Genomic DNA, 26,183 nt, shown 5'->3' on the forward strand with positions numbered 1-26,183 from the left:
TGAGAAGATCCCACATGCCGCAGAGCAACTAAGCCCATGTGCCGCAACTACTGGGCCTGCGCTCTAGAGCCTGCAAGCCACAACTACTGAGCTCATGTGCCACTACTGAGCCCACGAGCCACAACTACTGAAGCCTGCGCGCCTAGAGCCTGTGCTCCGCAGCAAGAGAAGCCACTGCAGTGAGAAGCCCGTGCACCACAATGAAGAGTAGCCCCCTCTCGCCGCAACTAGAGAAAGCCCGCGCACAGCGACGAAGACCCAATGCAGCCAAAAATTAATTAATTAATTAATTAATTTTTAAAAAAAGAAGAAAAATTTTGCTAATGATAATAATATTTGAACAACAATAACACGAATAACAGAAGTAGTAGAATAAACACTTTGTAGTAGAAAAATCCCACATTTTCATATGCGTTCACCGTATCACTAGCATTAATGTTATATTTACCTTCTTCAGGTTCTATGTCTGACAATATTAAACAAGCAACAAACAAGACAGGCTATGATCTGTCATAACATTTTATATTTCTCCCTGTGAAAAGATGGCAGAAATAGATTTCCTTGTCAATGACCCATGTATTGTAAGCTAAGATTATGGAGGTGATGATATTGCTTAACTGGAGTCTCAAAATAAAAAAGGTTCAATGAATTTATAAGCATATGTTTAAAGTAATAAGTCTAAAAAAGATAGTTTCCCACTGATGTACAAAATGACTCTTCCCACTAAAAGTGGGTACTAAACCAAATAATCTCTAATGGAAATTATAGCTCTGAGATTTTGTAATTCTTTATTGAATTATATCTGTTTTCCCTCTTTAAGAGATGGTTAGTGTGTCTTTTGCAACCAATGACTTGCACGTTCATCTGAAAAATTCTGCTGACTTGGTCTCTCATTGTTCTTTTCTCAGAGAAGGATTTATCCCGTCTCTAATTAGAGAAAAAAACCCTTTTTTAATGGCCATTAAAATTCACCCGTTATTTCCAGGAAGGATCAACTAAGTAGTTCAGAACAACCTCCCCATCGTGAACAGTTAGTAAAGCTGGACGGACACAAACCCACGATTCGGAGACACTGCTGAGCTGATAAGACAGTGAATCACAGGAGGAAGAGAAACCCTCAGGTGAGCAAGGGGAGAGCTGGCCTCACAGAGAGAGAGGCTCAGCCTCAGATCATCTCAGTTCCTGGTAGGAAGACATGCCAAAAATAATAAAGCATGTTAGAGGAACGTACGACAGAAAACTAAGAGAAACAACAGATAATAAAGACAGAAACTAAGGGAGCCAGAAAATGGAGTTACCCGGTTTAGATTTCAAAATATGCTAATTATGCATAAAGAAATAAAAGACAAAATTAATAATTTTGGCAGAAAGCTAGAAATTTTTAAAAATCCAAATAGAATATCGAAAACTGAAAAATACAATAATGAAGTTTTCAAATGCAATATATAGGTTTACCATAAGAGTACACCTATAATATAAAGAGGGAGAGGTGAAAGGGAAATCAGCAGAAAATACCCAGAACGAAATGAGATAAAAAAGGAGAGAAATATAGAAATATAGAAAAATCATGAGGCATGGGATACAGAAGCCTCAGGTAACACATGTGAGTGAATTTCCAGAAGTGGAAGAAAGAGAAATGAGACTTCTCCAAAGCAGATGGAAGACCCGAAGACCTGCGACCCTGCATCAGGCTGACAACAAAAGCAACACTCGGGCAGAGCTGCAGCAAAACTACAGAAAACCAAGAATGAGAAGAGTTCACCCAGAACCTGCTGGGGCTGATTTCAGCATCTTTTTTGGATGCACCAGCATCCTTCCCAGGCCACACCTTCTACCCAGGCTGTGGTCCCTACCCACAGGCTGCCCGCTTTCCACGCTGCACTGTTACACAGCACAGAACTTAGGATTCACAGTTTCACAGGCCTGCTCTGCAGGGCTGCCCAGAAAGGACATTACCCGTAGGTGCTACGTCAAGTTTAAGATTAAAAAGATCACTAGGGTCCTGGGACACATCCGCTTCAAACCGTTTTCATAATGACGGAAACAGCATGGACGCCAGCTCCCATGTGAAAATGTAAAAATGCGATCCTATACTCTAGACCCAAGAGTTCTCCATTTCAGTAGAGGCATGTGCTTTAATAATTAGCTGATGAAAGATATTTCCTGTAAAGTTGCTTTACTCAACATTAAAATCCAATTACAAGATATCTTTTAGGAAATGTCAACAATTGCTGTGCTCGATGGAACCTAATCCCTTATATATACTTATACATAAAAACATGACGATGTTAAAAAGTCTGAAATTTCAGTTTAACACAGGTTGTCTTGAAATCTAATAAGGAACAAAAGCAAGCAGGTAAGACCTCAGTTTTGGTAGGGAAAAAAGGGAATGACTGGATACTATCATAACCCTCCAGACTAACATTATACTTTTAAGTTACAGATCAGAGACCTGTATTTAATTCACCAATTCACAATCCTTGTGCAGCTCCATAGTAGACTTTTAATACCAGTCAATTAAACTTAGTGTTTTTGCTGACTTGCTATAACATAACAATATAAACTCCACTCCCCACACCCATACTCCAAGATCTCAAACTGCCAGGAAGCTATATCTTTAAAATTTTAAATTGCATTTTAAGAAATTTCTATTGTCCTTTGTTTTAACCTGTGCAATGATAAACCATGACCGTTCATCTCTATATTGGTATCTAAATCTAAAAACGTTTATCCCATAAGCAAACAAATCAGGATTTTAAGTCTCTGTCTTTGTTTTTTACAAGTCTAAACGATAAAATCCGTTTATATGAGACGTGTTTAGAAACAAACAGAACTTCTTCCAGGATAAATTACTTGTTTGAACTATGCTAGACAAAGTCCCTAAGGCACAAAAGTGGTTTCCAAACTTTGCTTCATGTTAGAATTAGCTCAGGAGTTTTAAAAAATCCTAGTGCCCAAGATGCACCCCATAGTAATGACATCAGGCTGTCTGGGGGTGTGAGCCAGGAATCTTGACAAAATTCAGATCCCCAGGTGATTGCAATGTGGGGCAACGTTGGGGGCCACTGCCCTCAGGCATGACGAGTTCTCGATTCATCAGAGAAAAGGCTGTGCAGTGAATGGGGATAAGAAATGGATTAGGAAGAAGGCCACGTGGAAGACAGTAGATCCAGGTTCTGTTCCTTCTGCCCTGAGGGAGACGTGGTACCCACGGTGAATTTTCTGCCCTCTCTGAGTACCGGTTTCCTTCCTGTGAAGAAGGAGATTCTACTCCATGTGGGGCTTTCACAGCTCATTGCTGTGATGTAAACATTGCCTGGGAAATGCCAACTCAGAGGGTCTCAAGTAGGACCAGAGAATCTGCACATTTAAAAAGTCCTCCAGGGGCAGAAGACCTAAATACACATTTCTCCAAAGAAGACACACAGATGGCCAACAGGCACATGAAAAGATGCTCAACATCACTAGTTATTAGAGAAATGCAAATCAAAACTACAATGAGGTATCACCTCATACTGGTCAGAATGGCCATTATCAAAAAGTCCACAAATAATAAATGCTGGAGAGGGTGTGGAGAAAAGGGAACCCTCCTACACTGTTGGTAGGAATGTAAACTGGTGCAGTTATTATGGAAAACAGTATGGAGGTTCCTCAAAAACTAAAAATAGAGTTACCATTCCTGGGCATATATCCAGAGAAAACTCTAATTCGAAAAGACACATGCACCCCAATGTTCATTGCAGCACTATTTACAATAGCCAAGACATGGAAGCAACCTGAATGTCCATCAATAGATGAATGGATAAAGAAGATGTGGTACATATATACAATGGAATATTACTCAGCCATAAAAAAGAATGAAATAATGCCATTTGCAGCAACACAGATGGACCTAGAGATTGTCATACTAAATGAAGTCAGACAGAGACGGACAAATATCATACGATATCACTTATATGTGGAATCTAAAACATGAATGTGGAATCATGTGGAATCTAAAACATGTGGAATCTAAAACACAAATGAATTTATTTACAAAACGCAGACTCACAGACATAGAAAACACACTTATGGTTACCAAAGGGGAAGGGAGGGTGGTGAGAGGCACATTAGGAGTTTGGGGAAAAAAAGTCCTCCTGGCGATTCTTTCACACCAAACCAGCAGTGATCACTCCCTTCAGCAGTGATGGAACGCCTCCGAAGGAGCAGGACGTAGATAGTAGCGCACACTACTATCAGTGGAATGAATGCCAAACAGGTTTTTTCCTTAATTTTTCCAAAGGAAAAAGATTAAGTGGCCATGCTGCAACTAGGAAGAAGACTGGAACACAGGACAACAAAACCTAAATGCAGCCGCAGGGCACCAGCTCTCTACCGAGGTCACCCACGGGGCAGGTACAAAAGCTGTACCAAGATTATGAGTGGCTAATTCAAAAGTTCAGCAATGAGAGTAGATGCTGAAGAATCAACAAATGTAAAGTCCTCCCCACATTATCCGAGTAAGCCTCCAGTGCAATGAGAGCGCCACACAGCCTCAGAGAAAGAGCCGGGTTCCGAGGCTGCAGCCACAGAGGAGTGGGTGCCCGAGCCTCGGTACAAAAACCTTTCCCTCCGATAGCTTCGGGTCAAACCATGATTAGCTCACAAATGGAAGATGGTTGGGTTCTTCACCTCCCACCTACTGACTGTTTATTCAGATTATAGAACAACAGCAATTGCTGGCACGACCAACCTTCCCTGCTCGAGGGAAGCTGGCGGCATTTTTACAAGCGAGAAATGCCCTGGCAAAGGGGCAAGAGGAGGCCTACTCCACCAATAGTAACTCTCTGCCCTGAATGTGACCAACGTTCTTGGTTTTATTGTCGGCGTTTCCCAGCATCCACCCATAATCAATTTTTTAAAATCAAATACAAGCTGGGCAGAGGAGTTTATGTTTCATTAACCCAGAGCAGTACATCATGATGCCTCAGCATCGGAAAGCTTAAAACAATATTTTCACACACCAACCTTCTGGCCTTTCTCTCTCTTCCTTGATTCCTCATGAGGTCTGATGAGATCCTTGAAGCCTTCCCATGAGCCATCCAAAACATCATGCCTTGTTGGTCCTCTTTTAACACCTAAAACCCAAGTGGGTTGAAGATTAGTTACAACTCTACATGGACTGAATACTAACGCAACTTAAGCTAAATAAAAAACTTTTAATTAATTTACTTATGCATTCTGGTAATAAGAAAGTATAGCCTTTTAAAATAAACATTGCATACTCCTTGCTTGTTGAGATCTAGTTAGAACATTCAGTTTATTCCACTCCAGTATCCCAAGCAATTCACTAACTCAAGGGTCAGAAACAACTGTGCCTGTCACATGAAAATGTACTAGTTCGACAGAAACCCATGCATCCAATGAATGATGCAAAATGATGCCTATACCTCATGCACTATTCAAACTCCAATTCTTAGGTTTTTACATAATGATCAAAACCCAGCTTCTCAGAGAAGGCAGTTCTGTATTAGAGGAAATAAGTAACCTTAGCTTTGGGGGTGAGTGTGAGTTACTCCAGCCAACGGTCTTCAGTACAAAGTTTCAGGTTACAATCTACAAATGACAGGTGATGATCTTACTCCCCACAAACTTCCACCTTAGACCAACCTCTTGTCATGAAGACACACAAACCAAAAAGAAGATATTCATCACGTGAAATTCGGTTTTATCAGATGCTAAACGGTGTAGAAACCCTAAGTAGCCAACAATGGAGTGTAAAATGTTTGATTCATCCACTGCTACTACTTTTATGTTGTGCTCCCTATTCTCATTCTTTTCTCCCCAAATAGTTTGCCTGATGTCTGACTTAGTCGATACTTTGGAGAAGGACTAAGCGTACCAGCCACCACTTACACGGTCTCGGTAGGATAATTCGCACATTGACACGAAGGGCACACAGCAGCCTCAGGGATGCTCTGGTCCCAGCCACTGCCGTGCCACACACCCACCTTCCACGTCATCCCCCTCTGTCACTGATGGGCTTATCAACAAATATCTAGTGCTCAGGGGCTGCCCACCAGAGATGCGAAGATACACAAATACTGTCCCCGCCCTTAGGGAGCTCACAACCCAACACAAAATGTAGACATAGAGAAATGAACATGATACAAGGCTAAAATGATTTAAGAGCCATCGGGAATTAAAAATCATATAACATGAGAGTGACTGTTGTGCAGGTATTTCCATGAAATAGGATGCTCTGATAAAACAGATATAATTAAGTTTGGAGGATCTGATTTGAAACTTTTAGCTCTTTTTTCAAAAATGGGGTTTTAGCTCAGTGAAAACAAAATGCAGAACAACAATGGTTAAGTCTTTCGTTGAATTCAAACTAGTTATCTTCAACTTGGTCCCCCGAAATGTTTTAAGGTCAGGTTCTGACCCACCTATGAACCCCAATACTGGATTCCTTCGGAGGCTTGAACCAGTCACATGCTGACCCCACCATCTCCCCAGCAACCTCATATGTTTCCCTGTGTTTCACTTCCCTCCCAGTCCTATTTCAGTCCCAGGTGACTGGCCAACCCCGGCAATGGCTGCAGCTAGCTAAATAGAGACCTCACTTGGAGTGGTTAGTAGGCCACGTGAAAGGGCATTCTGCATACAACAGTTTGTGCTAAGATCTAGCTGCCACGTAAAAGGGCATTCTGCATACAACAGTTTGTGCTAAGATCTAGCTGCCACGTAAAAGGGCATTCTGCATACAACAGTTTGTGCTAAGATCTAGCTATGCTAAGTTTTCCACTTGTACTCATTTTGCCTCAGTCCTAGCTGAGAACAATGAAATAGGCTGTAAAGCATTTTGTAGACATAAAGATCCAGAGTACGCACTATAGCCATTTAAAACTTAAGACAGACTGACATTGCTAATGACGTGTTTTCACAATCACACAGTCACAAAATGATATAAGCAAATGATTCCTTATGTGGTTATGTTAAAACAGCATTTCGCAACAGCTACAGTCATTGACTAATATGTTCTCTTTAAGGATGTCATCAGTAAACCCAAAGCAGCTGAGAGTGCCAAGGAAGGTGAGAACAGGCAGATCAGTGAGCAAACACTGACCCCCATCTTCCTGGCTCTCTGCCTCGTGGAGACTCTTGATATGGTTGCTCCTTAAGTGGGTTGTCATCGCCTCAAAGGTGATTTCACCATAGCCCATGAAGTCATCCTTTACTGAAGGGTCCTAGTTCAATGTCCCTTGCTAAGACCTCCCACCTGAGGTGCAATTTGATAAACCCAACCACCTAACAGACATCTATCATGAATGCCCCCGAGACATTTCAGCTGACGTGCCACGGTCCACCCTGTAGCTGTTCTTCCTTCAACATATCCCAGGGTGATGAGGGTTATCAACCGTCCAGGACCAAAGTCATAAATGCTAGACTCTTCTCTCCCCTCATTTTCATTCTTCATTATATAAGTGATTCACTGCCTCCATTTTCAAAAAATGATCAAATACAGAGAGAAAAGAACTTCACAACCCCAGGCTGTTTATCACTGTTATGTTGCCTGAATTTTCACCATTTAGAAATTTGTCTGGGTCATCAATATCATCAAATACTGATACATCAAGGTGAGAAAGTGAACTCACTCGCCTCTCAGAGTGAATTAGTTAAATCACTACCTTCCCTCACCCAATGGAAATGAGCAGGATTAAGAGATACTTTTGATACTAAGGGAAGATCTCTCTGGAGGCAGAACCAGGCGAAGGCAGCATGAGAACGTATGGTTGAGAAAACCATTAAATTTATTAAGAGAAACTTGGTCCATGAAGACTAGGGGACATAGCTTCAAGATGACAGGGGAGTAAGATGTGGAGATCATCTTCCTCCCCACAAATACATCAAAAACACATCTACATGAGGAACAGCTCCTGCAGAACACCTACTGAATGTTGGTAGAAGACCTCAGACTTCCCAAGAGCCGTGTGGCTGACAGGGTCTTGGAGCTCCAGCCAGGTGTCAGGCCTGAGCCTCTGAGGTGGGAGAGCCGAGTTTAGGACATTGGTCCACCAGGGACCTCCCGGCCCCACGTAATATCAATTGGCGAGAGCTCACCCAGAGATCTCCGTCTCAATGCTAAGACCCAGCTCCACTCAACGACCAGCAAGCTCCAGTGCTGGACACCCCATGCCAAACAACTAGCAAGCCAGGAACACCCCATCCATTAGCAGAGAGGCTGCCTAAAATCATAATAAGTTCACAGACACCCCAAAACACACCACTGGACGTGGTCCTGCCCACCAGAAAGACAAGATCCAGCCTCATCCACCAGAACACAGGCACTAGTCCCCTCCACCAGGAAGCCTACACAACCCATTGAACCAAACTTAGCCACTGGGGGCAGACACCAAAAACAATGAGAACTACGAACCTGCAGCCTGTGAAAAGGAGACCCCCAAAACAGTAAGTTAAGCAAAATGAGAAGACAGAGAAATACACAGATGAAGCAGCAAGGTAAAAACCCACCAGACCAAACAAATGAAGAGGAAATAGGCAGTCTATCTGAAAAAGAATTCAGAGTAATGATAGTAAAGATGATCCAAAGTCTTGCAAACAGAATGGAGAAAATACAAGAAACTTTAAACAAGGACCTAGAAGAACTACAGAGCAAACAAACAATGATGAACAACACAATAAATGAAATTTAAAATTCTCTAGAAGGAATCAATAGCAGAATAACTGAGGCAGAAGAATGGATAAGTGACCTGGAAGATAAAATAGTGGAAATAACGACCACAGAGCAGAATAAAGAAAAAAGAATGAAAAGAATTGAGGACAGTCTCAGAGACCTCTGGGACAACATTAAACGCACCAACATTCGAATTATAGGGGTTCCAGAAGAAGAAGAGAAAAAAAAGGGACTCAGAAAATATTTGGAGAGATTATAGTTGAAAACTTCCCTAATATGGAAAAGGAAATAGTCAAGTACAGGAAGCACAGAGAGTCCCATACAGGATAAATCCAAGGAGGAACACTCCAAGACACATATTAATCAAACTATCAAAAATTAAATACAAAGAAAATATATTAAAAGCAGCAAGGGAAAAGCAACAAATAACATACAAGGGAATCCCCATAAGGTTAACAGCTGATCTTTCAGCAGAAACTCTGCAAGCCAGAAGGGAGTGGCAAGACATATTTAAAGTAATGAAAGGGAAAAACCTACAACCAAGATTACTCTACCCAGCAAGGATCTCATTCAGATGCGATGGAGAACTTAAAACCTTTACAGAGGGCTTCCCTGGTGGCGCAGTGGTTGAGACTCTGCCTGCCAATGCAGGGGACACGGGTTCGAGCCCTGGTCTGGGAGGATCCCACGTGCCATGGAGCAACTGGGCCCGTGAGCCACAATTACTGAGTCTGCGCGTCTGGAGCCTGTGCTCCGAAACAAGAGAGGCCACGATAGTGAGAGGCCCATGCACCGCGATGAAGAGTGGCCCCCACTTGCCACAACTAGAGAAAGCCCTCGCACAGAAACGAAGACCCAACACAGCCATAAATAAATAAATAAATAAGACTTTCTCTCTATTTAAAAAAAAAAAAAAACCTTTACAGAAAGCAAGAGTTAAGAGAATTCAGCACCACCAAACCAGCTTCACAACAAATGTTAAGGGAATTTCTCTAGGCAGGAAACAAAGGAGAAGGAAAACACCTACAATAACAAACCCAAAACAATTAAGAAAATGGTAATAGGAACACACATACCGATAACTACCTTAAATGTAAATGGATTAAATGCTCCAACCAAAAGACATAGACTGGCTGAATGGATACAAAAACAAGACCTGTATATATGCTGTCTACAAGAGACCCACTTCAGACCTAGGGACACATACAGACTGAAAGTGAGGGGATGGAAAAAGATATTCCATGCAAATCGAAATGAAAAGAAAGCTGGAGTAGCAATTCTCATATCAGACAAAATAGACTTTAAAATAAAGACTATTACAAGAGACAAAGAAGGACACTACATAATGGTCAAGGGATCAATCCAAGAAGAAGATATAACAATTGTAAGTATTTATGCACCCAACATAGGAGCACCTCAATACATAAGGCAAATGCTAACAGCCATAAAAGGGGAAATCAACAGTAACACAATCACAGTAGGGGACTTTAACACCCCACTTTCACCAATGGACAGATCATCCAAAATGAAAATAAATAAGGAAACACAAGCTTAAAATGATACATTAAAGAAGATGGACTTAATTGATATTTATAGGACATTCCATCCAAAAAACAACAGAATACACTTTCTTCTCAAGTGCTCATGGAACATTCTCCAGGATAGATCATATTTTGGGTCACAAATCAAGCCTTGGTAAATTTAAGAAAATTGAAATCGTATCAAGTATGTTTTCCGACCACAACGCTATGAGACTAGATATCAATTACAGGAAAAAATCTGTGAAAAATAGAAACACATGGAGGCTAAACAATACACTACTAAATAACAAGAGATCACTGAAGAAATCAAAGAGCAAGTCAAAAACTACCTAGAAACAAATGACAATGAAAACACAATGACCCAAAACCTATGGGATGCAGCAAAAGCAGTTTTAAGAGGTAAGTTTATAGCAATACCATCCTACCTCAAGAAACAAGATACATCTCACATAAACAACCTAACCTTACACCTAAAGCAATTAGAGAAGGAAGAACAAAAAACCCCCAAAGTTAGCAGAAGGAAAGAAATCATAAAGATCAGATCAGAAATAAATGAAAAAGAAATGAAGGAAATAATAGCTAAGATCAATAAAACTAAAAGCTGGTTCTTTGAGAAGATAAACAAAATTGATAAACCACTAGCCAGATTCATCAAGAAAAAAAGGGAGAGAAGACTCAAATCAATAGAATTAGAAATGAAAAAGGAGAAGTAACAACTGACACTGCAGAAATACAAAGGATCATGAGAGATTACTACAAGCAACTCTATGCCAATAAAATGGACAACCTGGAAGAAACAGACAAATTCTTAGAAAAGCACAACCTCCCAAGACTGAACCAGGAAGAAATAGAAGATATAAACAGACCAATCACAAGCACTGAAATTGAAACTGTGATTAAAAATCTTCCAACAGGGGCTTCCCTGGGGGCACAATGGTTGAGAGTCTGCCTGCCAATGCAGGGGACACAGGTTCGAACCCTGGTCTGGGAAGATCCCACATGCCGCAGAGCAACTAGGCCCGTGAGCCACAGCTGCTGAGCCTGAGCGTCTGGAGCTTGTGCTCCGCCACAAGAGAGGCCGTGACAGTGAGAGCCCCGCGCACTGCGATGAAGAGTAGCCCCTGCTCGCCGCAACTGGAGGAAGCCCTCGCATAGAAAACGAGGACCCAACACAGCCAAAAATAAATAAATTAAAAAAAAAAATCTTCCAACAAACAAAAGCCCAGGACCAGAAGGATTCACAGTCAAATTCCATCAAACATTTAGAGAAGAGCTAACACCCATGCTTCTCAAGCTCTTCTATAATACAGCAGAGGGAGGAACACTCCAAAGTCATTCTACGAGGCCACAATCACCCTGATAGCAAAACCAAAGATGTCACAAAAAAAGAAAACTACAGGCCAGTATCACTGATGAACATAGATGCAAAAATCCTCAACAAAATACTAGCAAACAGAATCCAACAGCACATTAAAAGGGACATACACCGTGATCAAGTAGGGTTTATCTCAGGAATGTAAGGATTCTTCAATATACACAAATCAATCAATGGGATAAACCATATTAACAAATTGAAGGAGAAAAACCATATGATCATCTCAGGAGATGCAGAAAAACCTTTCGACAAAATTCAACACCCATTTATGATAAAAAACTCTCCAGAAAGTAGGCATAGAGGAAACTTACCTCAACATAATAAAGGCCATATATGACAAACTGACAGCCAACATTGTTCTCAATGGTGAAAACCTGAAACCATTTCCTCTAAGATCAGGAATAAGACAAGGTTGCCCACTCTCACCACTATTACTCAACACAGTTTTGGAAGTTTTAGCCACAGCAATCAGAGAAGAAAAAGACAAAAGGAATCGAAATCAGAAAAGAAGAAGTAAAACTGTCACTGTTTGCAGATGACATGATACTATACATAGAGTATTCCAAAGACGGTACCAGAAAACTACTAGAGCTGATCAATGAATTTGGTAAAGTAGCAGGATATAAAATTAATGCACAGAAATCTCTTGCATTCCTATACACTAATGATGAAAAATCTGAAAGAGAAATTAAGGAAACACTCCCATTTACCACTGCAACAAAAAGAAAAAAACACCTAGGAATAAACCTACGTAAGGAGACAAAAGACCTGTATGCAGAAAACTAGAAGACACTCATGAAAGAAATTAAAGATGATACAGATGGAGAGAGATATACCATGTTCTTGGATTGGAAGAATCAACATTGTGAAAATGACTATACTACCCAAAGCAATCTACAGATTCAGTGCAATCCCTATCAAACTACCAATGGCATTTTTCACAGAACTAGAACAAAAAATTTCACAGTTTGTATGGAGACACAAAAGACCCCGAATAGCCAAAGCAATCCTGAGAAAGAAAAACAGAGCTGGAGGAATCAGGCTCCCGGACTTCAGACTACACTACAAAGCTACAGTAATCAAGACAGTATGATACTGGCACAAAAACAGAAATATAGATCAATGGAACAGGATAGAAAGCCCAGAGATAAACCCACACACATATGGTCACCTTATTTTTGATAAAGGAGGCAAGAATATACAATGGAGATAAGACAGCCTCTTCAATAAGTGGTACTGGGAAAACTGGACAGCTACATGTAAAAGAATGAAATTAGAACACTCCCTAACACCATACACAAAAATAAACTCAAAAGAGATTAAAGACCTAAATGTAAGGCCAGACACTATAAAACTCTTAGAGGAAAATATAGGCAGAACACTATGACATACATCACAGCAAGATCCTTTCTGACCCACCTTCTAGAGAAATGGAAAAATAAACAGATGGGACCTAATGAAACTTAAAAGCTTTTGCACAGCCAAGGAAACCATAAACAAGACGAAAAGACAACCCTCAGAATGGGAGAAAATATTTGCAAATAAAGCAACTGACAAAGGATTAATCTCCAAAATATACAGGCAGCTCATGCAGCTCAATATCAAAAAAAATACAACCCAGTCCAAAAATGGGCATAAGACCTAAATAGACATTTCTCCAAAGAAGATATACAGATTGCCAAGAAACACATGAAAGGATGCTCAACATCACTAATCATTAGAGAAATGCAAATCAAAACTACAATGACGTATCACCACACCGGTCAGAATGGCCATCATCACAAAATTTACAAACAGTAAGTGCTGGAGAGGGTGTGGAGAAAAGGGAACCCTCTTGCACTGTTGGTGGGAATGTAAATTGATACCAGCCACTATGGAGAACAGTATGGAGGTTCCTCAAAAAACTAAAAATAGAACTACCATATGACCCTGCAATCCCACTACTGGGCATATACCCTGAAAAAACTATAATTCAAATAGAAGCATGTACCACAATGTTCACTGAAGCACTATTTACAATAGCCAGGACATGGAAGCAACCTAAGTGTCCATCGACCGATGAATGGATAAAGAAGATGTGGCACATATTATATACAACAGAATATTACTCAGCCATAAAAAGAAATGAAATTGAGTTATTTGTAGTGAGGTGGATGGACCTAGAGACTGTCATACAGAGTGAAGTAAGTCAGAAAGAGAAAAACAAATACCATATGCTAACACATATATATGGAATCTAAAAAAAAAGGTTCTGAAGAACCTAGGGGCAGGACAGGAATAAAGATGCAGACGTAGAGAATGAACCTGAGGACACGGGGAAGGGGAAGGGGAAGCTGGGACGAAGTGAGAGAGTGGCATGGACTTATATACACTACCAAATGTAAAATAGATAGCTAGTGGGAAGCAGCCACACAGCACAGGGAGATCAGCTCGGTGCTTTGTGACCACCTAGAGGGGAGGGATAGGGAGGGTGGGAGGGAGACGCAAGAGGGAGGAGCTATGGGGATATATGTTTATGTATAGCTGATTCACTTTGTTGTACAGCAGAAGCTAACACACCATTGTAAAGCAATTATACTCCAATAAAGATGTTACCAAAAAAAAAGAAACTTGGTCCATGTCAAAGTTTTGTCCAGGGCAGAGAAATACAAAATAAACTTATTCCTAACAATCTATCCTCCTGCACATCCTACTTTCCTACTTCCAAGACACAGAGTTAAGACTAATAATACTATTACTAATAATATATTAAAGCAATTAATATTTACAGGTACAAGACACTCTGTAAGATCAACTATATCAAAGAAAAAAAGGCTTCTGAAGGCTGATTTAAGAATCTATAATTTTAACAATAAAGGCATATACTAATCAATACAAAATGTTAACACGGTCCCAGTGGGAAATTTCTTCTGAGCTCCTAAAATCTGAATAATGAATTATTTAAGAACAATGTAGAATGCAGAATTTTAAGACTGTGGAAAGTGCCTTAAAAGACACCCAGGAAAAATCCTTTCCATATATACTTCTGGGATTTGGATACGTGCCAGTTCACAAGTTCTATACAAGCAATACTCAGCTGACAAGAGAATACACACACACACACATTCATCTGCTAAAATATCAAGTTCACTTTGTTAACCAAGAAAACAAAAATAAAATCTAATCACGATCTTCAAAAGATGATGTGGAATCTTTTCCTTTATAATCATTGTAGAGATAATTAAAATCTGGATTTTAAATACATATATCAGTTTTAATACCATATAACCTCTCCCATTGGGGGTCATCTCTCCATCTTTTGAATTGCCTGATCCTCGTATATGGATTAACTTGACTACGTCTTCCCTGCACGTCTAAGCTCCTGAAGGAAAAGGGACAGAGCTTTACATCATTAACTCCCCGTGTGCTTATGTGTTGGACATAGGTGATTAGCGAATAAATGAATAAATATACAAATAAACAAATCAAGCAGTCAAATAATCAGTGGGTTCTAATACCCTCCTTGTAGCCACATAGGTTGAATAACCTACGTCAAGCTGTTAGGATTTCTTACCTCCAGTGAGTGGATTGGGAGGTTCTGGAGAAGAGGGTGAGGAGAAACACTCTTCTGAATATATTTGTATATTACTTGAATTATCCAGAAGTACAGTAATTAATCTTCAATTTTAAATACTTAAGGAATACATGTACATGTATGCCTACCTACTTGGTACAATAGTAAATCATACTTTCTCTTAAATGAAGAAATATTCAGAATATGCAAAATATTCTACATTGAATATCTAAGTGCCTATAATTTGCTGGGCTTTGTTTTCGTAAAACATGTATGAAATATTTTTAATTAATTCAATTGAAAATGGTATATCTCCTGATGACTTCAATGAGATGTATCAATTACATCAAAATAAGATTACCACTTTCTCAAAAGGCTGCAAAACAAATCTGAAATTATAAAAGCAATTCCCTGCCTGGGGTTACGAATGAAGAAATATACAAAATACCTTCTACAGACAATTACTACAGCATTTTTGCCTATAATTCTCCACCAATTAAATAAAGTGATAATCCAGATAAACCCCCTACTGAAGCACGTTAATCACTTCTCTAAGCAGACACTACTATTCATGTCACGTTGTCCTTCAAAGCCAAGACCAAGCCTCATAATCCTTCCCAACTCAGAAACACAGGCAGTGACCACCAACAAAACCACCAAAGCCAGCACAGACCCCTCCTGCCATTTCTGTCCCAAGGATTAGTGCACTAAGACAGAGCAACATAGTGTCGTGAAGGCTGTAAGTTAGCACATTTCATCACAGACTGTATGACATGAAGTACGTGTGCTAGTGCTTCTCTATCAAGACACCCCCGCCAGTAGTGGTGAGCTCACAGAAACATCACACTTTAGAGACAACTCCTATAAACCCTCCCGCCCAATACTAGATGCTTTGTTAACTGGCAAAATGGATGAAAGAAATGAGTGGTAACTGGTGATATCATCGGCTTGTTAATCAGAGTAATGGATGCCAGGAATGTTTCTCAGTTAAATTCATGGATTGGCTAAAATATCACAGGACCCTCCTACCCATGTATGAATAGGGCATGTGCCATAGCTGGTACCTAAGGGTCATATGCAAGACTTGGTCCCTAAATGGTCCTATGAGAAACTGCAGGGCTGAGGGTTATCTAGTGGCCTGATGCTGACCGGTTCCCAGAAATGAGCCCCGAGAATCCCGTCTGCCTCTACTAAACCTTTCAGATCAGGTACAGTTAACTTAACGGACAAGACCTGGGACTTCAGCTTATAGGTCTGATTTGTGGACAGTTCCCCATCTGCATGCCAATGTTTTATAATATCTGCGTGTCTGGAGACTTGCTTTCAATAAGAGCTGGTAGACAGAGCTTGCAGAAGAGGGCAAACTAGCCTTCCTCAACCTCTACTGGCAACTATTATTCATCAAAAAGAACCTAATAATTGGACATGGCCAAACTGTTTAGATAAGGCACGTGTCTGTGCTGACACGCAATCCCATCATCCACAGCAAAGCCTCTCTCAGACCAAGGGACCAGAGTGAGGGCGTGGGCGTGGAAAGGATTTCTTTCTGCTCTTGCCGGTGGCCACGCGGCACCCGTGGAACCACTCCAGCCACCTTCGTTACTGAGAAACGAGCATCAGCCAAGCTGTGCGCTAATTCAGGATGATGAATCGGCTTTCACTAGTTGACAGTGAAAACCGACCTCAGGCGGTCATCTGAAGAGCTGTGGTCAGCAATGCCACAGGGGGTGGAAAGCCACTTCCACACGTAAGTGACATCGAGCAGCTTTACATACTTCCTGTCCTGCAGTGCCAGAAGTTAGAAGATCTCCAGTGCCGTGCTAACTTGATGTGGATGTATCTCCCACAAGCAAGCTCCAGTTCCAGCCACGTTTTACAGACCTTGAGGCAAGAGCAAAGGGGATTTACTCAAAACCCACACGACTGCACACGGAGGAGCCTCACCTGCACCGGGAGGACCTGCTACAGGGCACACGCAGGGGACACGCTAATAGAAGCCTGTAGATCTTTCCTAGGCAAGCATGTGCTCGATGAAACCCGCCTGCTTCCGGGGTGGTAGCCTATCCGTGTGAAACGGCATTTTCCAAGGTGAAATACGTAAAATCTTATTACACGTCAGCCTTAATAAACATTTGCAATCAATTTTGATGAGATCACTCAATCTGAACCCCAATTAAGTTATTCCTCCCCCAAAGTAGAATTCTACTCTCATTAGACTTGTATTACAAAAAAGTTGTACTCAACTTTGAGTTTAGCCGATAAAAATTTTGTAAAAATGTCTTTTTCTCATTGTATACCTACCTACGTACCTTGATTTTGCCTCCTGGCCCAGAAAGTCTAAAACATTTACTATATGACTCATTATAGAAAAATTTCATTGACTCCTGAAACATATTTTAAAATGAGGTAGATCTATTGCTCTGTTGATACTGATATGGAAACAACATATTTTTCAAAAAACCAGATTTTAAGGCAATAGGATAATGTAATCCTATGTATGCGATAAAATTCCCCTAAAACATCATCTTGCACTTGTGTGTTTGTACACACACACACACACAATGTCTGGAAGGAAACACAACTGCTGGCGGACTGCCTCTAGCGGACACTCTCAGGGTTACGTCCAAAACAAAAATCACAACTGGTTACTCCTCGCTTAAAACCCGCCAGTGGCTCCTCATCACACTTGAAAAGAAAACAAAGCCACCCCAGGCTTGTCGGGGCCTCTCTGACTGCACTTCCTCCCGGTCTCCCTCAGCCCAGAGAGCTGTCGCTACGGTGGCTTCCCTGCGGCGCTTGTGGGCATTTTCTACCTCAGGACATTTGCACTTGCTGTTTCCTCAGGCTGAAACATGATCCCCAGCCACAAGGTACCTCTTCTCCCACGCCCAGGCCTGTGAGCCAACGTCACCTCCTCCGAGAGGCCTTCCCTAACCTAACCAGCGCACTTGTCTCACGCGGCGTGCTACCTGGCATGATGCTGACGTACACTTACTGTCCCCTCCTCCTCACTAGAATGTAACCTCTGGGGGGGGGGGCGCTGCCTCCTTCTCTGCCATCTCCCTGGGAACTAGAAGGGACCCTGGGACACAACAGGTGCACAAAAACCCCTGTTAAATGAACTAACGAAAAGGGGTAGATGAGGAGAGCAGGACAGGATGATTTTACCCTTTTTAGCAGTTTCTCTTACACTGAGCATGTATTTGTGTATTTTTATGAAACTAGAGAATGAAAAGCTTAGAAAGAAAACAATTATTGGTTAATATGATTTCAAAGGTTATTGTTTTTCTAAAAATCAGAAGTTTCTCTCTCCATTCTTGTTCTGTTAACGTTTATCACTGAGTGTCTTTGTAATCTCTTCTCACAATCTTTGCTGCACACTATCTATCTTAGACACTGACAAGGGCGATGAGTAAAAGTGAACGGAAACAGAAATTGAAAAAAGACTTTTATTGCAACATAAAAGATTTGGAGAGGTACAGCTTGAAGTAGAGTGGGCTTCACCGCTTCGCAATTTCAGCATCTACGAACGTCTAAGGTAGCCCGCAGGCCATGTGCCTTTACCTGGGGGGGAGGGGGGTCCCAGAGAGAGGTGGGATGCCAGGTGGGCTGACTGTGGACCATCTAAGACATCGGTGGGTCTTGACTTTACCACCATAAAACAAAGGGCTAGGTTTAGGCTAGACAATAGCTAAGTCTTTTCCTGTCCTAAATTCAATGATTTTCTCTCTTGGGATGACGTAAAACAAGGCGAATCTACATGTCCTTACGTTAGGGCACACAGAATATCCGATTCCGTCTCTGAGGTTCAGTTACGCCAGGGCCCTGCCTGCAGCCCGTGAGCCCTCAGCACATGTGCCCCAGACCCCACGGGGCCCTGGGCGTGGCGGTGAGCCCCGGAGCAGGACCGTCACGCGGGGCGCAACGCTGGGCTGCACGGTGCTCCACACCACCTGAAAGCAGGTTTTTTGTTTTTTTGTTTTTTTTTTACTTGACTTATGTTTGCACGTCATTAGGTATTATTCAAAAGCTGAAAGAACCACAAGATGAAAACTGAGAAGAATGAGAATGTAAGCTTCAAGAACAGGATATTCTTAGCTACCGAAATAATTCTGTACACCCACTGTGTTATATTAATTTTAGCCTTGACATAATTTTAAAATAAATATTTTGAAAACACATACTAACCCTAATGGAACATAAAACATAGTTTTATGTCAAATTTTATATATTTTATAAATATATAATAAAGTTTTATATATATCAGAAAGCTCAGACATAAAAAGAAGGTTAATGATATACAAATTAAATTCTTTTTGTGAGATGATTTCGAGGAGTTCATACCCAAGGAAAAGATATGCGATACATCTGTGATTATTTCAATCCATATAACTTCTCCAACTTGAAAAGCGTGGTTAAAATGATTCAAGGAGTAGAGAAACAATGAAGAATAAACTTGGCCTTATCGAAATTTTAACCCAATCTTTAGGTGAAGATGGTTTAAGTTCAAGATTTCTTCACTTTTGATTGCTGAAACCTGTCTGTGCTTATAATCAGAAAGTGCAAAATTGTTGCTACTTTTGCTATAATGACATAGTTCATTACTATGGTTACAATTAAATTACAGATAGGAATATATCTATTTAAATGACATGCTTAAAACAAATAAATAGAAATCTAATAAGGCCTGTTACAATGAACTATTTAAACAAAATACTTAAAAAAAAATTTCTTCATAGCTAACATTGCCCAGTTTCTTCAAAAATAAATATTGATAACTTATTTCCACATTTATTTATCTTTTCTTAACAGAATGAAAGGCTTACACTCCTCAATTTCCCTTCTAAAATAAACAGCCTCACCATTACAAACTGGTAGTTTCAGAAGACCTCCACTCGCGTGCCTCTGTGCAGTGATGCTGCAGTGACAGGCTGCACTGAAACAAGGAAAAGCGCTCACTCTAGTCCATTACTCACACAAGACATCCAGACATCACTTTTTCTTTGCACCTATAAGACTTAGAGAAATGTATTCCTAATAACAGGTTTCACCAAGGAACCTAGAAATTCCATGGGGCAGTAAGCCGTCTACTCCTCAAGAAGTTACAGAATTTATCGCTGTAAATATCAAACATACATTCTTTAAAGTTTAAAAGAAGGGAAAAAAGGAAATTGTAATTATGAAAAGGCTGTGATAAACGTGGAAGATGGACGCACTACTGCATGTTCCTACGGTGGAGAGACCGGTAACAGGAGATGCACGTACTTTCACTGCATCCTCGGGGTAACTCCTCCCTCGCCTCTGCAGACTTTTCCACATCACAGTCGCCTGCACGGTTTAGCTTATAATCACTTAGTGCTTCACCTTCAGGGGAATTCACCATTTTAGAAGGAGTATCTTCTTTCTGTGTGCTTTTTATGTCAATCCATCCTTTCATTTCTTTATTGCTTCCTTTCAAAGGAGTAAAATCACCTCGACGTCCCTTCTGAGGAGTGAGTCCGTCGAGGGTATGGGGAGAGTCACTCCCGCCCGGGCGGGCGTCTCCCCGTCTCTGAGCCTCGGCCCGGGGACAGTCCCCTGGGGTCCCTTCGGCAGCAGGCGTTTCCTTAGAAGTCACGCTGCTCAAGCCCAGATCAGCTCCGTAGTTTGCAGGTTTCTGGAGACGGAAGCCAGCCTTCACTGTTGAGTAGGTACCATCGGCTGACCTGGGGTTTCTGCCGATGCAGGAAAAGTCAGCCCTTTCCAGGAGGCTGGTCCTCTCCCTCCTGGAAAGGCTCCTCGTGCAGTGGAGCAGGGCAGGGCCGGCGGGCGGCTGGACCCCGGGAAGGAGGCTCTCCGAGTCCCTCTCCTTGAGATTATTGGGAGAAAAGTAATCATCGTACGAGGACTCCCCGCGGCCCCGAGTCTCAATGGCAGAGCGGCTCGCGCACTTCGGGCTGTTCACCGGCTGCACCCGGGGCGCGGGGGGCCACCCGAGGGACCGCCTCTTCCTCAGTCTCTCCTCCGGGGGTGGCCTGGAGTTCGCCGACACCCTTCTTCCCGTGGCTGAGGAGCTCTGGGGACATGAAGGGCCCCTGGGGGGCTCTTTTGTTACAGATGACGTGGGAGACGGGCCCCTCTTCCCGTCGAACAGCCCCCGAGCCGGCTCCCACGCTGGCTTTGCGTCGGGGGGGATGGCTCGGCCCGCGGCACCCCTCTGCCCGTGGGTGTCTCCCTTGGAAAGGCTGCCGGGGGGCTGGTGAAGGGTTAACCGACCGCGGGAACCGGGAGATGCCGGCGGAGGGACACTGCTCGTTTTCAACACAGCTGAGGAAGCACACGCAGCGCTTTTACTTTCATCAAGGAATCCGCCCAATTTCCTCTGCTGAGTCCCACATCCAGAGCTCCCACAAAGATCATCAAAAGACAAGTGCAGAACACCAGCAAAGAAGTCCTCTGGAAAACATTAATAAAGAAGCAACTTTTTAATGGTTTACACTGTTATAAAACTAATTCTCAGTCCGCCCGCAACGTGATAAAGCGGCACTTGCTAAGCCCAGCTCCTGGTTCGGAAGGGCAGCGCCCACGCCCAGTTCTCACGACAGGCGAGGACGCCCTCCCGGCCGGCGTTGCCAGCAGGGGCCCGGGCGTCCCCGTGGGCGCGGAACAAGGTGGGGTCCGAGAGGCAGTAGCGCTCGGCACGTTCTCACGCCCGGTGCCCCGCTCCACGAAGAGCGCCGCGCCCCGTCACTAAAGCCTCGAGGGGGCCCGTTGTCCTAGGAGGAAGGACCATGCGTTCAGGCTCTAGTCGACCACGATGCACTCGGCCGCCCAGACTCCCGGCCGCCTGCCGAAGGCCTCACTCTGTATTCACATGCCGGGAGCCGCCTGGCGTATCTCAGGGTTCTGACTCTGCACACAACTTCTTACACGTTTCCTGAGGGTAACGCGAAGCTCTGCTCAGCTCCTGAAAGCTGGGTTTATTATACTCCCCCTGTTGCACGCTCTAACCTGGATAAACACTACCCTTCCTTCGAAACCCACCTCGGACGTCAGAACCCCTGCAAATCCTCCCAGACTCCACCAGCTCTGGTCACCCAAGCCCTCCTCTGCCACCCAGAGTTGCACCCAAACCTTGAAGAGCGTGTGCGTCAGCGCCCTGCGCTTATACTCCTATCCGCCCCCCTCCCCGGCCTCGACGCCCCCAGCAGACACGGCTTCCTGGGATCTGGAGCCGCTCGCCCAGCACTGGCTCCTCTGATAGGGGCTCGGCGCTTGCTGAACAGATGGAGGAGCCCCAGTTTATAGAAACTCCACACCAGAGGCAACAGAGGTGTCTTAACTTACTGACTGACACCACTAAGGCTCTGCTTTTAAAGAGGGAGGAGAGGGGCAGCCCCCAGGGAGCAGAGAGAAGCCCAGCGGGCGGGTGGTGCTGCGTGTCTCTAAGTCGGCAGCTGGAGACATAGGACATGTTTAATTTTAGCAGCTGAATAAGCTTAGCTCACTTTTCAAAAGGCTGGCAAGCAGCAGGACACGGCATAAGAGAGTAAATTCTGAAGTCAGACTGCCTACTTCGGAGCCCGGGTCAGCCGCTCACAAATGGTGTGACCTCTTACGAGCCGTCTGACTTCTCTCTGGCCGGGCTTTCTCACCAGCAGGAGCGGGACAACGACGGCGCCTGCGTCACGGGGCTAACGGGAGAATCAGACGAGATACAGACACGCGAGCAGCGCCCGCCCACAGCACAGCCAACGATGAAACTGAGCTAGTGACTGTCGTCACTTGTTTCCAACTTACAGGCAACGCATGCATCAGGTATGAAATAAAAAGATGGCGACTATTTAAGATACGTGGGCAAATAATTTCCACACACACCAAAGATATTAAAGAATAAACCATGCACAGAACAAAGCTTTTGTTAAAAAGTTTTACCTGAACACAAAGTATCATGTGAAAGGTTCAAAGATGCTTCACACAGAGAGTTAACGGTGTTATCGTCAGACTTTTCAACCATCTGGGAAGCTGAAAACATAATCAAAACTCCTCATTAAATGACAGCTCTGATCTCTGGTAGTAGATGAAGCCAGTACTAGGTCCACTCATTCCACTCTTGTGTCACTGACACACACACACACACAGAGGACTTATTCCTAATACGTGCTATTCTAGACTTCTTACTCAAATCTATTACAGATGATGAGAATCATTAAAATATAATTTATACAAATCATACCATAAAAAAGGCACAGAATCCTAGGATAATAAAAGTTGGAAGGGCTCTTGGAAAGTCGGCCGGCCTAGACCTCAGCAGAAGCTCGATACGGGTAAAGAGAACCTTTCAGTCAGTCTCACTGCTCGATGATCAAGGCTTTTCTCATGATGATCACAGACAGCTGCCTCTATGACCAGAGCGGTGGTTCTCTACCAGGGGCGGCCTGGCGCCTGCGGATGCTGCTGGATGTCGCGGGTGGGGCTGGGGTGGACTGTGCCCCATGCTGCCAGCCTCTAGTGGGCAGGGGCCAGGGACACAGCGGAACACTCTGCCAGGCGCAGGACGGCCCCATGCTGCCGGCCTCTAGTGGGCAGGGGCCAGGGACACAGCGGACACTCTGCCAGGTGCAGGACGGCCCCATGCTGCCGGCCTCTAGTGGGCAGGGGCCAGGGACACTGCGGACACTCTGCCAGGCACAGGACGGCCCCATGCTGCCGGCCTCTAGTGGGCAGGGGCCAGGGACACAGCGGACACTCTGCCAGGCGCAGGACAGCCCCATGCTGCCGGCCTCTAGTGGGCAGGGGCCAGGGACACAGCGGACACTCTGCCAGGCGCAGGACGGCCCCATGCTGCCGGCCTCTAGTGGGCAGGGGCCAGGGACACTGCGGACACTCTGCCAGGCGCAGGACGGCCCCATGCTGCCGGCCTCTAGTGGGCAGGGGCCAGGGACGCTGCGGACACTCTGCCAGGTGCAGGACGGCCCCAGCAACAAAGAACTATGCAGCCCCAAGTGTCCGGAGGGCGGAGGTTTCACAGAACAACATCCAGGAGATCAGCGATTCAACAGCTAAGGCCACAGGCGTCACCTTCAAAGGCTGTGCATGCAACAGACCAGAGACAAAAGAGAGATCTCGGTCTCACGGTCAGAGATGTTTTTTGAGGAGACTGAAAAGGATACACTTCTGAGAAAACTTAGGTGAACAATTAGAAAATGAGAATAAACCAAGATAAGAAAGGTAAGCACACAGATAACATTTTCGACTGCTGAATTTAAACTTAACCGCGGGAGGCAGTTACGTAGCAGAATTAACACTGCAAAGTAGTGGAATAAAGTCCAAGGCAAATTAGTTTGCACACATATATAATGATTTGTCGAAACAACCTGGATAGTCCCCTGGAACGCTGCTAGTTACCTAGCTCAGTGGCCATTCCCACCTGCCTCTTACAACAGACCCTGATTTGATGAGCGCAGACACACACCCTAGTTAAGACTACACTTCAGTCTTGCTTGCAGTGCCCTGTAGGTGACTTGTATTGTTTCCTACTTCCTAGGCTAAAACTACTGCAGTCCCCTTAGCCATGCCATCCTGAAGGCCACTGCGCATTTTAAATTAAACTGGCAGATTAAATTAGATGTACAGACACAAAGAACTGTACTGTAGTTCTTGGCTCATCCAGAGGGGTGTTCTGCCTTTGCAGCTCCTGGGCCATGAATGGCCGCACTTAGCTTGCAAGCAGGAAGAGCCACAGGACCGCGCTCTGGCCGGCGGCGCTCGGCAGCAGCAGGAGGCAGGAGCTGGTGGGGCCTTGCTCCTTGCTTGCAGGGAGCTGGCTCCGGGGAGGCCAGGCGGGAAGCCTCCCCAAACCCTGCCGGCCTCTTTCTTTGGCAGGACAGAGAAACACAACTCTATCTAAGCACGGCCACTGGTTTTTGCATTTATCCGTTATCGGCGGCCACAACTAACCTTAACTGATACACGTGCCCACTGCATAAATATACAGATATAAATTCAGGACAGATGAAACAACTAACCTTAAAAATAAACCATACAAGTAATAGCAGAAAATACAACAATTTTGACACCTTGTGGTGGAGGAGTTCTAAGCATCACAGGAATCCTAGAGGCCAGAAGGAAAAGACAAACGGAACAGATTTGTCTACCTTAAACGTAATATTTCTGTTTCTCAAAAGTCACTGCATCATGACAAACAACACAGAGTTCGTGTATCTTACTCAATCTAGTTTCCCAAGGGTGTGAAACTGCAGTTCTTATAAACAACTGGCAAAGGGTAAAATGGCACAAACTTTTTGAAGGGCAATCTGACAATATCTACCAAAAATTTTAAATTCTGCCTTTATGAATTATTATTGCAATACATGAAATACAGAGGAACGTAAAGATTCATATAGAAGCATGTCCACTGGCGTGTGGGTTATAACAATAAACAGTGGGGGGAAAAGCCTTATGTCCAGAGAGGAAAACGGTTACATAAAAAGCAAGAACCACCATACCGTGTAGTTTAAAAAGAATAAAAACTGCAGCACTGTTTCTAATAAATAAAAATTGGGGGAATTCCCTGGTGGTCCAGTGGCTAGGACTCCTGGGGCCTGCGGTTCAATCTCCTCATTGGGGAACTAAGATCCCGCAAGCTGCAAGGCGAGGCCAAAAATAAAAAACAAAAAAGAAAGAAAAAATGGAAAAATATCCACCAACAGACATGATTCAATATCAACACTCTAGACTACTATGCAACATCTTTAAAAATAAAAAATTTTAAAAAGATGTAGGTCCACACCAATACACTTTTCAGTAAAAAAAGAAAGCTGAAAATAAGAGGTATGCCATGATCCAATTTAGGTAAAGAAAAGTTATACCACCACAGAGAAAAATACAGAAGCCTTATCTTTTTCACGTATACACAGACATGTGACCCACTGAAAAAGATCTGGAGAAACACATCAACATAAAACACGGGTTACCCAGGGGCAGAGGAGAATGAGGTGGGAATCAAGATGGATGTTTACTACAAACGATGTACTACTGGTCAACGTTTTATGAAAA

At 43.4% G+C, this 26,183-nt stretch overlaps 1 protein-coding gene across 8 annotated transcripts in view; it reads right to left on the reverse strand.

The window, feature by feature from the left end:
• Positions 1 to 26,183, reverse strand: part of MCPH1 (microcephalin 1) — a 299,005-nt gene that overhangs the window by 244,148 nt on the left and 28,674 nt on the right. For 7 of the 8 annotated variants that reach the window (XM_036838451.1, XM_036838453.1, XM_036838454.1 and 4 more), the window contains 3 exons: positions 23,061 to 23,150; positions 20,412 to 21,581; positions 5,008 to 5,117 (listed from right to left, as the gene is read on the reverse strand). In XM_036838451.1, the coding sequence (XP_036694346.1) occupies positions 5,008 to 5,117; positions 20,412 to 21,581; positions 23,061 to 23,150 (1,370 nt within the window). The remainder of the gene's footprint in view (positions 1 to 5,007; positions 5,118 to 20,411; positions 21,582 to 23,060; positions 23,151 to 26,183) is intronic. The other variant, XM_036838457.1, reaches the window with a different exon arrangement.

Source organism: Balaenoptera musculus, chromosome 21 (assembly GCF_009873245.2).
Source record: "Balaenoptera musculus isolate JJ_BM4_2016_0621 chromosome 21, mBalMus1.pri.v3, whole genome shotgun sequence".
NCBI classification, from domain to species: Eukaryota; Metazoa; Chordata; class Mammalia; order Artiodactyla; family Balaenopteridae; genus Balaenoptera; species Balaenoptera musculus.